The sequence below is a fragment of the Halyomorpha halys genome, unplaced genomic scaffold, assembly GCF_000696795.3.
Source record: "Halyomorpha halys isolate HHAL.00 unplaced genomic scaffold, Hhal_1.1 Scaffold819.1, whole genome shotgun sequence".
In the NCBI taxonomy this organism is placed as follows: domain Eukaryota; kingdom Metazoa; phylum Arthropoda; class Insecta; order Hemiptera; family Pentatomidae; genus Halyomorpha; species Halyomorpha halys.
In genome coordinates this window covers 328,868-346,902 of record NW_027106888.1, presented here as the reverse complement: position 1 = coordinate 346,902, position 18,035 = coordinate 328,868, and the positions used below count along the sequence as shown (strand labels likewise).

The 18,035-nt window shown below is 31.1% G+C and overlaps 1 protein-coding gene across 1 annotated transcript in view; it reads right to left on the bottom strand.

Moving 5' to 3' along the window:
* The window catches only part of LOC106686445 (tryptase beta-2), a 101,585-nt gene extending 88,602 nt beyond the window's left edge, over window positions 1-12,983 (bottom strand). Inside the window, exon 1 of the mRNA XM_014429765.2 lies at window positions 12,848-12,983. Coding sequence (XP_014285251.1) covers window positions 12,848-12,944 — 97 coding nt within the window. The 5' untranslated portion in view covers window positions 12,945-12,983. The remainder of the gene's footprint in view (window positions 1-12,847) is intronic.
* Window positions 12,984-18,035: the final 5,052 nt, after the last annotated feature.

Genomic DNA, 18,035 nt, shown 5'->3' with positions numbered 1-18,035 from the left:
CTTCAACTGCTATTTCCTTGTTTTTATTAAAATAACAATTCTACTTAACTAGAAAACAGCTTTATTTACTAATGTAGACCATTCACTGTAATTAGGTAATAAATTAAAGGAGAAGGCAGAGAAAGTTTAAGACAACACAATACACACAACACAGTTAGATGCTCACTGTTTGATGGCCAGAGCCAGACTGCTGTATTTATTTAAAAACTTTTTTTAAATTGATACTAAAAACTCTAATAAAAGCTTCAGAAAATTCGACATAAAGCTGAACTGAACAGTAACAAATCTGTTCATTTTAAATGTTCAGTTCCAAAAAAATTAGGTGAGATTGTACCAGATGGGGTGAGAATAGGACTACACATGAATAAGCAAACCAATGCACTTAAGAGACAATTTATTAAAACTATTATTTTCAATTTATCAAAAAAAGGCGTAAGGACTTTGCCATAAAAGGCTCAAAATTATTTTTTACAAAAACATACTTAAAGGGAAAAAAAGTAACGCAGAGGTTTTTGGGTAGGTTTTAAATTTTGGTCATTTCTAAGAAACCGTTATTATTACAAAATCATTGATTTTTTTTATTACGAAATATCTATATGCCATGACCGAATACAGGAAAAAACGTGGCGGCATAATCTCACCTCATACGAAGAAAATCCTAAGAAAAATAAAAAATAAATAATTCCACCAAAATTGTTGTCTGCTATGAAATAGAAAACTGAAATGTGAGCTTATCTTTCTGTATTAAATTCCTTCGAATATGTTGATAAATAAAGAAATCACATAAAATAACTCTAAATCTGACCAAACCTCACCTCATTTCATGGTAACGTTTAGTTTTCTAATGACTGGTTCCCTGTAAGAAAATAAACAAATATGAAAACGAGGCAACTCTTTTTGTTTGTAAAGCTTAGAGAACTTTTCTGCTATTAATTTTAGTCTAATCAGTTCATTATGTAAGCCACCTTCCTCAACCAAAAAAAAATATTCTAAATTCAAGTTTTACTTTTGGGAACTGTAAATAAAGCATTTTGGCGGCTTGGCCTAATGGTCCTTTTTGCCAATCCCTGGCGGCTACTTTAGTTGCCGCCGCATACTAACCAAGGTGGGAGTGTCAAGATTCATTCCTCGGGACCGCCGAAAAATGAATGTTAACTGCCCAAGGTGGGAATCGAACCCACAACGTTCCGAACTGAGTGCACTGGGACCTACGCCCAACCCGCATGGCAGTCACGTACCTTCGGTTGGGCCTAAGAAATCAACTTGTTACATTTCATTACATTGAACTCATTAAATTTTTTTCTGAGAAATATTTAATAATGATAATGCCGTTTAAGAGCTAGAAGAATAGGTATTTGTCGGCTAAAGCGATGGTCTCCGAACGACCAACCGAGCACCAAAAGTTTGATTTGATTAATTTTTAAAATTTAAATGTAAGTAAATAATTTAAAAAAATCTCTACCGCATCAACCCATAAAGGGTCATGGGTCAGTATTTTGTAAAGAAGTACTGTTACTAGACCAACGGTTGTGCGAGGAGGTGATTTGGTCAGAATCACGCTCGACCACCAGATTTTTACCCAATTTATGAGGCTGGGTGGACCCCAGGAGGGCTCATAGGGTTGACTCACGACTACAGTCTAACAGAAAACCATTTCTGCCCAGCCGTATTCGAACTCGGGTCCTTGGAGTTAATAGCCCGTGGTAACGCTCCCGTAAGTAAATAATACAAAGTAATAATCAGTCGTTTGTAATTAACGACCTATTAAAAAATTCAATAACTGAAAAGCATAATTAAACTGAACATGTTAACATTAATTAATGATGAGCTGGCTGTGTTACATCTTTAAAATTTCTTAAAAGTAAAAAAATAACATCCGGAGCAGTGTTGAAGAAGTTCCCCCAGGAGATGAGCTGCATTAAATTTTTGCTTGGCTCAGACAGAAAAGTGGCCTCAAATAAGCTGTAATTTACCATATAACGTGAGGTAAACGGTGGAATGATTCAGACTGGAACATGCCCCCGGGCGAAATAATTATAATTCCATTTCAGCTCATCAGCCCCCTATTCAACGATTTGCGAATGCAGAGCTGATATGTCAGCTTGACAGATGATGGCCATAATGAGAGACTACAAGCAGTCACCCATGCCAGTTTCGAATGACCATTCCCAGGGTAGGGTCCTACCGGCCTGTATTCGGTATCATTTATTTTATTAATATTTCAATTGAACTAAATTTTGTATTTGACTTATAATTTTTATAGATACTAAAAAAAAAATACAACAAAACAATACCTAAAGACATTTTAAAATTAATAAAAGGAAGATGGTCTGGGCGCAGTATAAGAAAACCTAAGATTGTCGTAATACGGTTTATTATGAGGCAACGTTTCGCCCCACGTTTCAGGGCTTCATCAGGGATAAAAGAGATACAAACACTTAAATGGGGTAAAAAGAATAAACAATGCCAATTAAGAATTTTTAATAAAACTCGCACAATGGAACTTAAAATTAAATAAGAATAAAAAAAAATGTTTTAGACAATTAAAGCAAACGAAAATTAGCTGTTGTTATTGTAAAAAGACTATAAAAATACAGGCATAACAGAAATGGAGAAAAAGAATAAGATTAAAATCCAACATAAAGAAAGATAATGAACAGGATAGGAAGCGTACCTGTTAGATGGTAAGGGGCCAAGAAAATTAAGTGATAGTTAAGAGAGTGGTGGGGCGGTTGTCGGTTAAAATACGTTAAAAATAATGTTAAAATAAAGATTATTAACAAATCAAAGAAATATTTCATTTTTTAATTAATTTAAAATTAAGTACCCGGAACTTTAAAACTCATTAATATTAGTATTTCTGTTCACAACATAGATACTAAAATGCCTTTAATGCTACTTATGCTCAAAATAATTATACCTGTTATTCTCCTACTCATAGAATTCAAGAGAAACCAAATGCTGCTGATTGTGATATGTTTTCTTACTTATTGTATATTTTTAAACAAAAAGTAAAAATTATACCTTCATTTTCAGTTATTGTGTAATTAATTTTTTTTTCTATAGTATATTAGACTGTAAATGTGTCTAGAGACTATATTATTTTATCATTATGTTATTTTATTTATTTATTTTTCATACATATAGTTTGATTATGTTCACTTCTGTTTGTATATATTTTAAGAGAGTTTTTTATTTTTTTATTTTATTTAATTTTAGTATGTAAGAAATCATTCATCACTATTACTTATTGCCCACAACTGTGTGGCAGATTGTAATATCTATCAATAAATAAAAAGTATTTATGTAATAAAAAAAAAATTCTATAATAAAAATATTTTAAATCGATCAGTTATGCTTTCTATGTTATTAAGTCTTTTAAAAGTTTTTATTTATATTCCATCTATGTTTCTTAAAGGATTAAGTTTTTATGTATGATTTAAATTACTTTCATGTACGTTTTAAATTACTTCTTTGAATTTTTAAGGTTCCTTTACATCCTAAATTAAGATAGTTATTTTAACTTATACGTATGTTCAATTTTGTTGTAGATTCAGTTTCTTTATATATATGTTTTTACTTTTGTCCTGTTGTTATAATAAATAAATAGATTATATATCTGTGTTTTCATTATCTGATTTATTCTTTGTTTTATGCGCATTTATTATTTCTGTTATTTATTTGGCTTTTGTATCTAAAAAGTATGTCTTTCTTGTAAATAGAAAATATTATAATATAAAACGCAGGAAGAAACACACACGCATAAAAAAAAAATAATCCAATTGATAAACCATAATTTATCAACTTATGGATCATTGATAAATTAAATTTAAAATTAAAACAATGACCATTAATTTAAATCGTTTTTAGGTAAAATTATGTAAATGTTAGCAAATTGGTTGGTCCCCTGTGCGAATGGCATGCAAGCATGACGTTAGTGGAAATGGCAAATCTGTTTGATGCTGGAAACCGCTTGTGAGCATCCAACTCCTACATTGGCAAACATCTACTAGAAAATGCCAACACACGCCTGTACTATGTAACTGCGCTCTGCACCAGTAAAGCAATGTTTCACAAACGATTTGCCACCACTGTGACTAACACTGAGAAGGATAAAATTTAATTAGTTAATTTAAAAAAAATTGCTTACGATTTTAATTTTGGAGCAACTTTTACTCGTTGCTACATTACCTAGTTATCTACAGGTGAGTAACCTATATGACCATGGTGGGAGAAAAAAGACAATACTCCAGGTTGGATTCGAACCGGCACCACCGCAGATCTCAGGATGATAGATCTAACTGACCTACAGACGGCCTTCAACAACGATTTGTTTTCCAGCTTACAGCAGGAAAGACGGGTTATCATACAGGTTAACTACCTATTATATTCAGAGAAGGAAGGTCGATGTCTATTCCGTGGCTCTGTCACGAAATAAAAGTCAACTCACCCCAGCCGGATTCGATTGGTGCCGCTGCTGACTCGAGGCATCTAAATTGAAGCCTCAATACGCTCGGCTACAATGGCCTCTAATAAAAGTTTTTTTTTTCTGGAGTATTTGTGAAGAGATATGACTTATCGTAGTGAGATTTATATCTAGTTCATAGAATCAAGACACATTAATGCAATACATGTTGTTACGATTGCCATGGTAGGATAAAAACCCTGGCGATATCTGCGTAGACAAAAGGGATTATGGGGAAAAACAAAAACATGAGCGATATGTTTAGACGAGTGGGCTTTGGTTTTGTGAAGGGGAATCTTCAACACTTCCTAGATAGGAGAGTTGTGGCATTACATCGTTAGAGATTATATCTCTATAATTTTGGTGATACGGTGACCGGAAAGGAAATATCGGACAACCTTGTGTTCTGTCAGAAGTACACCCATAGACTACGTGGGGTTCGAACTAAATTTTATTTTAATGTCACTTTTATATTCCTTTGTGCAGTAATGTAAATAATAGTTGATAAGGTTAATCATTTAAGTCAACCTATAAGTTCTCATTGTTTTATTAATTAATATGAATTCTTTTCTTTCCTTTTTCATTCTGTGTACATATATTTCTTCTTATCATTAAACTTTTATATAGTTCATATAGTTCTTCTGTTCATTCTTATGCATGTACACTGCTTTCAACTTGTTAATTTTACCTATGTTTTTTGTTATGTATACTTAATATTTCGATAATTCAACAGGTGGGAGGTAACGCCCCTAGGTTGTCTGTTATCTACATGTATTCGCCAATTGTTATAATTCGATTATTATTTATATAAGGGTATATTGTGGCCTTATTGTTTCGGGGTTTTCGTTATTTCCAAGGAAAAAATAACGTGGCACTTAAGGAGCAATTTATTCTTTATTGTTTTGTCTTTTTTTTCCCTTTTGGCGATTATACTTTTTTTTTTATTATTATTTTCCTTTAACTCACTCTCTTCTCCGCTGAGTGTGGGGAAGTATAAACGATATATATATGACTAAGGATAGATCAAAATTTGTGGTTATAATGTTATCATATCATGACTTAAATACTCGCTAATAGGGCCTTTTTTGTCAGCCGTCTTTGGAACCTGATTCAAGAAAGTTCAGCTTATATTTTCCAAATCGTCAAATATTTAACTTCTAAAATGATCCATTCTACAATCCAAGTACTGATGTTCGACAGTTTTGGAGATATTTTAATTTCTTTTTAATATTTTACACTTAAATACTCATAAAATATTTTAGATTCATTCAATGTTTTGATTAACTTATTTAATGAGACTTTGCTTTTTGTTGAGAGTTTCTGATTGAATGTAATGAACCGGTTCGTAGTTGACCGTGGGCAGTGCGTTACTCCCGTCAGCACCGGTTTTTCATTTTAACTTCAAAGTTATAAAATCTTTTGACAAAAACCGAAATACTCAAAATATATGTATGTGCATAGACTAATTAACAATCTGTACAAAATTTAAAGGAATCTGTGACGAAAAATCTAATATTACTATTGTTTTAGATATAAATGATTGATTATAAATAAATATAGAGCTCGGAAAGATATCTGAATAACCTAGCAAATTTTGACAGATTAAGTACAGGTGGCTTTTGCGTGCTATTAACGGATTACGGGATCCACCGAAACCCATCTTTAAAACAAAATATAGTGGTTGAATAATAATAATGCGTTTCCGAAGCGGAAAGATATGCAAAGAGCAACCGTAGGTATTTAGGCGAGAGGCAGATATCAGAATTTCTAATGTCCGCAAACAAAACGTCTAATCAACATAACCGTTTATACTGACAGCTGTGAAGCTCAATTTAAAATGCAAAAAAACCAAATAAAAAACCTCAAAGGATTAAATATTTAAGGAATCGCAAGCCTCTAGAGCGATAAATTGTTTGAATACTTCAAGAATAAAAAAAAGAAATAATTTAAAAAAATACAAACTTAATAACATCTCAAGGCCAAATTTGAATCTGAGATGATATTAGTGTACATATCCTTTATTAAGTATTCTTTCAACTTAGTAGAAGTTCGTTAAGTTATACTAATCAATATTAATTATTTTCCCTTCTAAATAATGAATGAATAATTTATAACCGCAGAATACTATGCATGTCAAAAAATTATCCAATGTTTTTTACTAAAATATTTTTAAGAAAGAAGATGATCGGTGTTATGGTCAGCAAAAATACACATGTGCCGACGTTTCGACCTAAATTTCAGGTCTGCATGCAGTGTTAGGCAAAAATTTCATCTAAACTCAATGTTAAATAGAAAAAAGATAACGATTATAATGATTAAATAGAATTACAGAAAAATCTTTTTATACAGAATTGTACTTCAGCTTAACGTATGATTCGGAAGTAACTGAAATATAAATAATAAAAATAACTATAGCCTCATTATCATTCTCTGCAGAATAGCAAGCCTTCAGAACACTGAGAAGTATGTTGGGTTATCAACAAACAACATTTACGAAATACTTTAGAGTAATTTAAAATAAAATACTGAATTCAAAATAAAATATTTTCTATATAACGTCGAACACTCCACTGAATAATTAAAGGATGTTTGTTATATTATTCCAAAGATTCCTAATCCATAAAATCACCTATTTAATGTTGAGAAACTGGCAGTATAATGATACTTTCTGATAAAAGAATAAAAGGTCGTATCTAGAGACATTGCCCTCTTTGTGACTGGCTAAATAAAAAGAAATAAACGACTGGTTTTATATGTATATCGCAAGGAACTGGTTTTGGCGAGAAAAAAAAACAGAACAAAAAAAAAAGAAGAAGAAGTAAAAAATCTAGAAGAGATTCACCGATAAATTGGATTTAAGACGTTATTGGGAACAGAATGGTTGCCTTCTATAAATGGAAAAATGATGTCGTATTCCGTGTTATTCAATTATTTTTAAGAAATTATATTGTTTGTTACTCAATAAAGAGCAAAAAAATACTTTAATTTTTATAAAAACAATTAATTAAGATTACCAAAATAAGATGATTAAAACTTTAAAGAATGTATTAAGATATTTTGCTGAAAGCTTATTGCCGTGAAGGATTCTGTTCATTCTGTATCTTTTGATACTTCGAAAAGATATTTTCCTCAGCTTGTACTTTTGAACCATTCGAAACAACAGTCTAAATAAAACGGCCATTTCAGTAACTGAGAAGAATTCTTCAAGCTAGGCGAGTGATTTCCTACGTCAACCAGATTTTAACAATTCCAATGAAAATTCTGTAATATTTCTTTAAATTTGAAGAGTCAATTTTATGTGTTTTTAAGCTATAAATTAGCTAAGACTAATGCCTCAACATTGTTTATATTCATGGTCCTTGTCACTTAGATGGTGAAAATATTCCTTTAGGTTTATTGAAGTTTTCAATTTTTTTCCAAATATTATTAGGATCGAATAAGGTAATTATAAATCACCTAAAAGCAGCTAGGTAATTATTCGAAAATTAGCAGTGATAATATTAAATAAATGAGTTTGAGGTATTAGACTGAGTTTATTTATAGTAAAAATCTTGTAATTAATTTAACTTTAAAAGTTAAATAATTGGAAATCACTCTCAACTACTCAAGAAAATACTTTCTGAAATTTGATTCCAATATAATATCATTGATTGATCGCTTTTTCTTTAAAATTTTATTTTAATCAATATCAGAAAATACCAAATCTTCTAGGCAGGGATAAAAATAAAAATAAATAAAGGATAAACTATTAGATTCATCACTGACATTATCTGATAAAAATAATATGATAAGTAGCACCCTTCTTAAAGAAAATACCAAACTTTTATATAACAAATAAAAAAAAATTAATTATATTGATATTATGATATTTTAAATACGAGAAATCAACATTGTTTTTACTTTAACGAGGGTTTAGAAAAAGGTCCTAAATGTTTTCCGATAAAAACAGAGAGTGGACAGGCCTTCGACCTCTGTGAGTTCGTATGATGAACCCGTTTCCAGGGTAATCCTGTTTGCCAGGAACCGCTAACTCTTTCTACGCAGCTACCGCTTGGCGGATCGTTCAACAGTATTTCCTTCCACATCTCGCAAGGATGTGTCATCTCTTCTAGGGAGTGCCTAACAAGAAGTCAGCCCGCGGCGTTCACCGCTGAAGAATCTTGTTCCTGGAAATGGCCAACGCTCAACAGAAAAGTGTAGGGTGCCTACAGGCAGACTAAGGAATGTTTAAATCGAGCATACGTCTTCCGAAAACACTGTAATTTAAAGATTATTACTATTTTAATGTTGGGAATGTTTTTTTGGTAAGGAAATTAAAAAAAAATTTACGTGTATCCCGTATGAGATGATAACCCTGTTAGATGAAACAGTTTCACATCACCCAATTAGAAACATTGTAGGAGTATCCAATACTCTAAATCTTAAGGTATAAGAGAGAGGAAAGAATCCAACTTAGCTACTGAGCAACTCGCCTTACTTTATGACACTTTAAACAAATTTACTTGTATTTTTATGTGGACTGAATGTTTTAGTGGTACTTTCTATAAGAAAAGGATCCCATATGTATCACCAAGACTTCGATGAACCTTTTGCGAATGAATCAATGACTTAAAATATTGAACATATACTAAAACTAGAAAACATTGCCCTCAGGCAAATAAAAATCGGAATGTTTGCATGTGCAAAGCACATTTTATTTTATATGGTTATGATGAAGCAAAAAAAATGATTTCATTATCAAAGCAATCAATTGGCATTGAAACACTATAAGCTCGCAAAAAATTGTCAAGATAGCGTCACAAAAATTGTCCCAATACTTTTGGGAGAGATGTTAAGAAAGTAAGGTCAAACGTTTTTCTTAGTTTTCAAAAATTGAGCTCTGATTTTAAAGTCGCACTCTAGAAATTGTTATTTACTCATTTATATGGAAATAAAATAAAATAAAAAAACAGAATATTACATGCTTAAAATTTGATCGTACTTCCTTTTTTTTTTTTATGAGTTTTTTTTTCATAATAGGCCTAAGTTTTTCTCCTGCTTCACAAATACTGTGCAGAGGCATAGTTTTTTCCGTATTTACACCTTAAAATGATTGTTAAAAAAAAAATGGACATTTTTTAAGTAAAGAAGCAATCCGTTTTTGGAAGAAAAAACAATATATATATTTTATATTATACTAAGCAAAATACATTATTTTTTTATTCGTTACAATTTACTTATTTAATTATACAAATGGATCGGTTTGTATTGAAACTACAGCTAAAATCGTCATAAAATCCTATTCACAAACAAAATATTCTTCAAGCCAGTGTTTTAAATAAAGATACATTCCATTTTATAATTGTAATAAGAAAAATGTATTTACTTACAATATTTTTGTTGTTTAAAGAGAGAAATAAAAAAAAGGTTTTTTTTTTTTATTTCAATTATGATATTATAAAAATAAAAACATTTAAAACAAATATTATGTTTTTACACGTAAAATACTCGAACTGCTGCAGATAAAATACCAACTACGCAGATACGCAGTTGGGATCACCTTTCATTCACGCTTTGAAATATTTCTTTGAACTCTTCAGATTTTGAGACGTTATTTATTTTAACATTATTTGAAGTATGTACGAATTTAGTTTATGATAATTAATGTAATAAATAATCACCACATTTTCACGACAAATCATTTTTACCATAGTTAAGCATTAAGTACTAAGTAGTAAGTAGGGTTAATCATAATTGCTGAGTACTTTAATACTTTGATTAATGTTTGTACTCATGTACTTTTTACTCAAAATCAAAAAAGTAATCAATCACTGCCCAACTCTGATTTGTACGCCTTTTGCTAATAGTTCTTATTTTTCATTCTGTCGATGAATTATTTCACTTGTCTGCAAGAACAAATGTCAAGGAGTTAGGCTTGGTTGTTCATACAATCTTATCCTGACAGTTGAGTAATTAATTTTCGAGAACAGTTATTGATTCTATATAGTTACTCTCGTGTGAGTAGCAGTGATAATAATACTTTCTGTTATGCAGTGACTAGCTATGAATTTATTCGAATGAACCCTAGCAAGTTATCACACATATATTTTTATTTCTATATTCCATTAACGTCATCTTTCTTTCAAGTGATAATTTGGGAACTGGAACCATAATGGTTAAATTCATAACAGAATTCGTATAACCACAGCCTTTTAAATATAGATTTATTCGGTTTCACTGCTGAAGTTTTACAGAAGTAATGAAAAATATATTTAATAAGATATTCTTATAATGTATAGTTCATGTAGCAGGAACTGAACTAGTAATTTTTGTTTAATATATATTAAAACATATTACAACTTTTAGTATAAATATTTAAAAAAAATATTAAGTGGTCAAAAACTTTCAATAATGGAGTTTAGTTCTTCTTGCTTACGAGTCGTCACTAAATCACAAAATGTATCGCCATACATGCACAAATAAATAAAAATACATGTTTTATATCGCAAATCATATCTGTAATAATCTATATTTCTACACTGAAAAAAATTAATATGTAGCAATAAAAAACAACAGGATGATTGTACTAGGATTCAGAAAACATATTTATAGAGCTCTTATTGATATTACATTATGTTTTCCAAAATATACTCCAAGTAGTACAACAGGTGTAAGAAATATCTGAACATGCTTATTATAAGAATGAATGATGCAAAACTTTAATGTAAACATGTATACAATATAAGGAATTCCATCATTATATTAATTGGTATGTTATTTGCGTATATAAATATTGTCAATTGAAGAAAAACATACTCTTATTATAAGGCAGTTTTAATTTTGGAATATATATATAAACTGGACACATTCCGCTTAAAGGAAGTTACCGTGAACTTGAAACGATCTAACCTTGGCTTGGTCCTTCTTAAATGTCAAGAGTAAAGCTTTATTTGCACAAGAGAGGCTGCAGTATTTTATTATTTATGAATTGCTAAATTGCTTAATTCACATATGATTTGCATAAATTATGTTATTTTTCAATCAATTTTAATAAAAATATACTCTATATAGCTGAAGGCGTGGTGAAAACAGATCGTAAATAACAATACAACGGAGCTTAAATATTACATTAAGTAATTTTGTGCTATTTTAAAGCTACTAAATTAATCTTTATAAATATTCTTGTAGTATTGTTTTATATATATTGTACCAAAATATGGATATATTAATAATAAACGATAGAAAAAAAATCTATTTTGATATTATTATTATTCTCATCTTGATAATATTAAACGGATCATACAATATTAGTATAAAAAATGTTAAAATTTGAGAGTAAAAGTTGCGCAATGATTAATTTGATAATTGATTAATAGTCGAGAAATATTTATTGTTTTGTTTCGTAGATAACTGCCTCCTAGTCGGATTAAGTATTAGTCGACTACTGTAAACAATGTACTTATATCTTGTAAAAAATTAACTGTTCATAATTTATTTAATAATGTAATTTAATATATTTTTAATTATTTAGTATCTAATAATAAATCAATTCATGACTTATGAACAGATTATTAACGGTAGGAATAAAACAGAACGTTTATAATGTAGCATCAATAGCTACTCAAGTATTGTTGCATAATCAAGTATTGTGCTACAATTCTGATACAAAGTTAACATTCGATTCATTCTCAAACCTTCAGATCAATAGCTAACGATAAATAAGTTAATAAAAAACATAAAATGGATAGCTAAAATGCTTAAATTCCAAATTTATTATAAAATGGGCACATACAAAAATATTTCTTATTACGTAATATAACTTATATGAATGGAATATAAAAAGGGAATATGACACCGCATGATTGAAAAAAATTAATCCTCTTTGATCCATCCACTTCGATCAAGCTACTTCTGAAAACGGAATAATAAGCTATATGGAAACCGGAAATGTAAATAGAGGAATCTGTATATGATGCCTACATTTGCAAATATACTTCTTCTATTGATATTCATTAGAGCTCACAGTTTTTCTCGTATTAGAAAAACGATCTGAAGAAAACATAAAAGAGTACGTGAACTTCACCTCGTATTTAAGAATATTGAAAACATTTTACTAATTTTGACGATGCTTTTTGCCTGGTCTGATTTATTTAACCATTTAAGATAGTACAGCAAAAACAACTTCGATTCAAAAAATATATGGGCTATTGCGCTTCCTGAAAATTTCTAAAGTTGATAAAGATATAAACATTTTTTTTTGGAATAATATTGACGATAATACTCGGATTGGATAGAAAGAAATTTGCGAATTAAAGTCTCCAAAAAAAAAGAAGAAAAATGGTACATAGTACCATCATCTTCGTCGACAGATGTTAGTATCGTATTGGGTAATGTGGAATATACCTTCAAGTACGACTGCGTCTTCCGTCTCGTACTGACTGGGTTCAGCAACGGCGACGGCCACCGCGATCAGCAAGAGGACGAGGATGGGCCAACTCATCCTGTTTGTCTGCTGGCTTCCTTAGTAATGAGGTCCTCCGAGCTCTCCCCACCTTCCCCAAGTACCCCACCCTAGGCCCCACAACTGGAATTTACATTTTTCATTTTATTTTACAAGGGTTGGTCGACGTTGTAATAAGTCTTTCAGCCCGCTTACCTTTAATCATGATCAAGGGCTTTCTTATAACAAACACGGGGGCGTGTTTGGTACCGTTTTCACGGATACTTCCTGCATCTGATTTATGAAAAAGCTTTGATTTACGTCGCTCTCTTGAAGGATCTAAAATGAAACAGGTCAAAAAAAGAAAAACAAAAACAAATTTTAGCGATAATTACCTTATGCCAACAGATATTTTACCTGATATTCTGGAGGAAGAAATATCCAGCCCGGTTTTACAGCAAACCTAAAAATACAAGTCTGGACTTTTGTCTTTCATGTTTGACAACTTCATACTCGGAACTGGTCAGTATTTATTTGTACCAAATAATTAAATACTCACAATAATAAAGTATCAATGAGTAATACATTGATACCGACCATTAATTTTGTTTGTTATACTAAAAGAAAAAAAAAGGTTTAGCACATTACAAAGAAAGAGTGCTCAACCTAAAACATGCGTGATACGAAGTAGCATGTTCGGAAGCGGCATGCGGTCGGTCAGTACGTTTTTAATTTTGTTATTATTATTATTATTATTTTATAATAAGTTGTCTTTTTGGGTAAAAGGGTATTTATACTCGTTTTTAGTAACAAATTACCGTCTTCTAGAAATAATTATTGTAAAGAAGGTAGAGAGAGGAACAGTGGCACGCCTCAATATGGAGAACCATATGGAATAAGAATATGAAGAAAGCAATAACGAAATTAGCAATTAAGAATTAATAACACATTCCATTTCATGTGTTAACCCAAACAAATTATTCTTGTACTCCCTCGCTTCATAGCTCGCTTTCGAATTAAGAGCGCTTTAACAAATATTTCAACATATTACAACCAAATTGTAGCAACAGTTTATTTAATTAATACAAATACTAATGTTGGAAGAAAAAACATTCTTTTTTTCCTTAGTACATAAAGTTGGGCAAAATTGTGCAATATCACATTCGTCTTGCCTAGACAGCAAATAATGAAAAGTCAATGGATTGATTAGCGGCTGAGGTTCGCGAGGACTTAGCAGTTCTGGCGCTGAGATCAGTATTCTGTCAAGATTCTCACAAGCATACCTGAATGTGATCAAGGTTGTTTATAGCATCGAGATTAATGCACCCTTAGGTATGTCTCCAATATACGTTTTAGGAAGGTTCCAAAACAGATTGGTTTGTGGTAATGCCGCCTAACGTCAAATGTACCGGTCTAATATAACCTGTCTCAGCAGGATCCAAAACCGTAAATAATTTAAATTAAGTTAACAATAAAATGAACAGCATAATTTTACCTTTTAAAATTAAGGAATAGCTGTTATGATAGCATTTTTTTTTTTTTAGAAATACTACTCGATAAAAATTATTGAACAGGTTTAAATAAAAAATTAATCTGCGAATAAATTTTAGTTAAGTATTTACTTTTTGAAACAAATGAAAAAGTTTTGGGGTTAATTGGCCCACTCCCATGGTGTTAACAGTCTGGTAGTTAAAGCCAGTTCACTGGTGATTATATTAGATATTTACGGTTCATAGATTTCCTTGAAAAGTTTCTTTTTAATATCTCCTAATAAGATGACGATGCCCTATCCAAGATATTTCCCCGAGTCTCATTGCTTCTTGCTACGCCATTGCATAGGCTACAATTTTATTAATTTTGTCGCTAAACATCATTATTATAATTGATTGATAAACAGCATATTTCTTATTAATTTGGCCTATCCGAAGAATGGTAAATCCTTTAATGTAAAACGCTTAATATTCACCTCGTATTTCATCCCAGCCCCACAGTTTGATTCTCATTCCTTTGTCAATGTTTGATTTTTTCCGCCAGAGTATTGCCCTTGAGAATCCATTATTTTTTTTTAGCCTCGCAACACGGTCAGTTCTCGCTCATAGCGTTTCTGACCATGGTAAACTTCGAGCCATTACGTAAAATAAATTTTGAGAAAAACGACACCATTTTGTGAGTATGATATTATTTCAGGTTACCTGTTGAAGTCAAAACATTCACTACTTTGTGTCACATCCTAGCCATTAATATTTCACTCTCGGCAAATAAATGAGATACTTAACAAAGGATTGAGATGCTACAAAAAAAATCCAAGGCTATAATAACCACCCTCGCCGCCCCTACACCCCAAGCCTGGCAGGGGGAGGGAGTTAGAAGGTAATAAGATCAGAAGAACTATATTATATTATATTACTTATTTTATTACGAAATTTGTAAATGTATTTTTATTATTTTTTCTGTTATGTAAAATAAGATTGTTTCAATCTTAGTATACTTTTCTTAGATTTGAGAGTCAAGAAAAATATCATATTAAAATATCCTAAGAAATAGAAAAAACGTTGTAATCAATACCATGTTTTTTTAAAGAAATACCTACATTCAAAACGCCCATTATTGGTAAAATTATCCTCATACCATACGGCATTGTACTTCAGAACAGGAAAAATAAACGCATATCGTCTAAATGAACAATAGTATTTGCAAATTTATAAAGCTTTCGTCGTACCTTGGACTTGGTAGTGTCTTTAGGGCCTGTCCAACTTTTGCGAAGGAAAATTCCTCAGAGTAAGGGTCAAAATGAGGAGCAAAATATTCATAAATTAATTTTTACCAAGTAAGTCGAGCGAGGCATTGTTTGTTATAATTTTTATAGTTGCAGTGGATAATGAATTACAAAGAAATACACAATATTTCCGTTAATATCATTTAAGACGAATAAATGAATTATTAAACGTAAAAAAAGTCGTTATGAGGGAGGGTAATGGGTTTGTCACTCTATCTAGTTATTTTAAAACTTAAAAACTTGTAATTTGAGTATAAAATTAAATCTATAATGAAACACATTGCTCAAAGAGGTTAGTATCCTGCAATATATATTGATAAGTTTTTTCTCGACTGTTGTAGGTATATATATATTTTTTAATTTTCTTTATTTTTCCCCGTCTGTTCGATGTCATATTTGCGACAGCAGAACTTTTAAAAAACAACACAGACAACAACACAAAAACAGATTTTAAAAAACAAAACACCAATTTCACTGTTTTATTCTCGTCCCCAAATTTTGAAATATTTGGGCTCAATCCCAAGCTATTGATGTGCGACTTGAAACATCGAAGATATGCCGTATTGTCAAATTGTTGCTATAATGTATTTTGAAGGCGCTTATTTTGCGATAAGTTTATAGCTATTTAGGGAATAGCTGTCAGCTTTTCAAATAGTTTCAGGGAAGGACAAATTTCAGGGAAATACAATCATATTTATTAGAAAACTTTATATTTTGCCCCCCCCCCCCTCAATAAATTATTGATGTCCTTCCTTCTAGAACCTAAGTGATGGTAGTGTGTACCAACATATCACATGAATTTAAAGATTTGGTCTCCAGGGTGCGTGAGAAGAAACAATAAAGCTAAATACTTCCTTTAAAGATAAAACCGCCTACTGAGCAGTTTTGATCTCCAAGGAAAAATGGCTTGGAATAATGCTTAGAGAGATTAATTCGGATTTCATTGTAAACATTGAGCAGTAAGTAGGTAGAAAAACTCATTGGTAGAGATAACAATTCCTTGGTCGTATGTGTGCTATAGACTTGACATGAAACTTTAAAAAAAAATTATTACTTTTCGTTCTGGATGAGTTTTTTTTTTCAATAGCGATAAGATTCTTCATCCACAATAAAGTGTGCATCAATTATTCATTCTTTCATTTTGACTATTAGGCCAAAGTCATTCTTATCACTGGCTCCGTTATGGAATGGAGCTTGATGGAACATCCATAAAAGTTAGGAGTAAACATTTAATCCACCAACTCTCAAATTAGGATTTCTACTCGGCGAGTTCACGGAGGTGCATTCCATTTCAAATCATACAGTCAAAAATGAAGTGTAACCCAATACAGGATTAAACTATAGCGATAATAGAAGATATATCCAATTCTGGGTAACATCTCGAATCATGCCATATCCCTCTTTTTTTTTGTTGCGTAAATTGCGAATTGGAAATTGGTAGCTTTTTAATGGTCCACAAAAAGATCCATTTATATTTTAAGCTAAGCATCAGGGTAATTTCCTTATATTGGGTCGAACTATATGATGTTTTCTCGCTAATGTTACCGATTTCAATATCCGATGTATCATATTTGCTATCTACGTAAAAAAACTGTAAAACATAATCGCTGGTCCTGATTATCGTGTATGTAAATGTATGGTCCTGGTAAATCCTGCATTAGCTACCTTTTGGGAACAAGAAGCATGCTGAAATGTTTGTTTATTCATTAAACTGATTTTATGTGCAAAATAAACAACAAACAGTAGTTTTTGCGCTTTATTGTAATTAGCCATAAATTTATATTTTATTTTATTTATAGGTTGTTTCCAGCTAAATTAAATATACCAGAAACAAAAAAAAAGTTATTCCTAAGGATACAAAAGTTCAAGAGTTATTCTAAAAATAACCTACAGAAGTGTTTTTTATTTTTTTCAAATTTTAAGATTTAAGTTTGAGCCGAGTGAGGTATCAGTGAAGTATCTTTTGATAGATAGTTTGTTAACTGTATTTTTAAATTTTCTCGTACCCCACTTATGCCTGTCGAACAGATCCGTTATCTCCTAGAACTACATATGGACAAACGACTGATTTTGAATCCTCATACAAGACTGAAAATACAGGGAACTGCTTGTCGATTCAACACTTAGTAGGCAAACGGTTTAAACTTACATGAATATAACAAGACCCTATCCTATCTGGACTTAAGCGGAGTTGAGCTTTGGGCCTCCACTAAATCATCGAATTCTTCTCGTATCCAGTCCTTACAATCCAAAACCATTAATGCTCCTTACATTATCACTAATCAATACAACCATCAGAAGTTTAATGTTCCATATGTAGCCGATTTGGCCAGAACTAGGTACCAATCCTTCCATAATTATCTTCCCAGCCAATC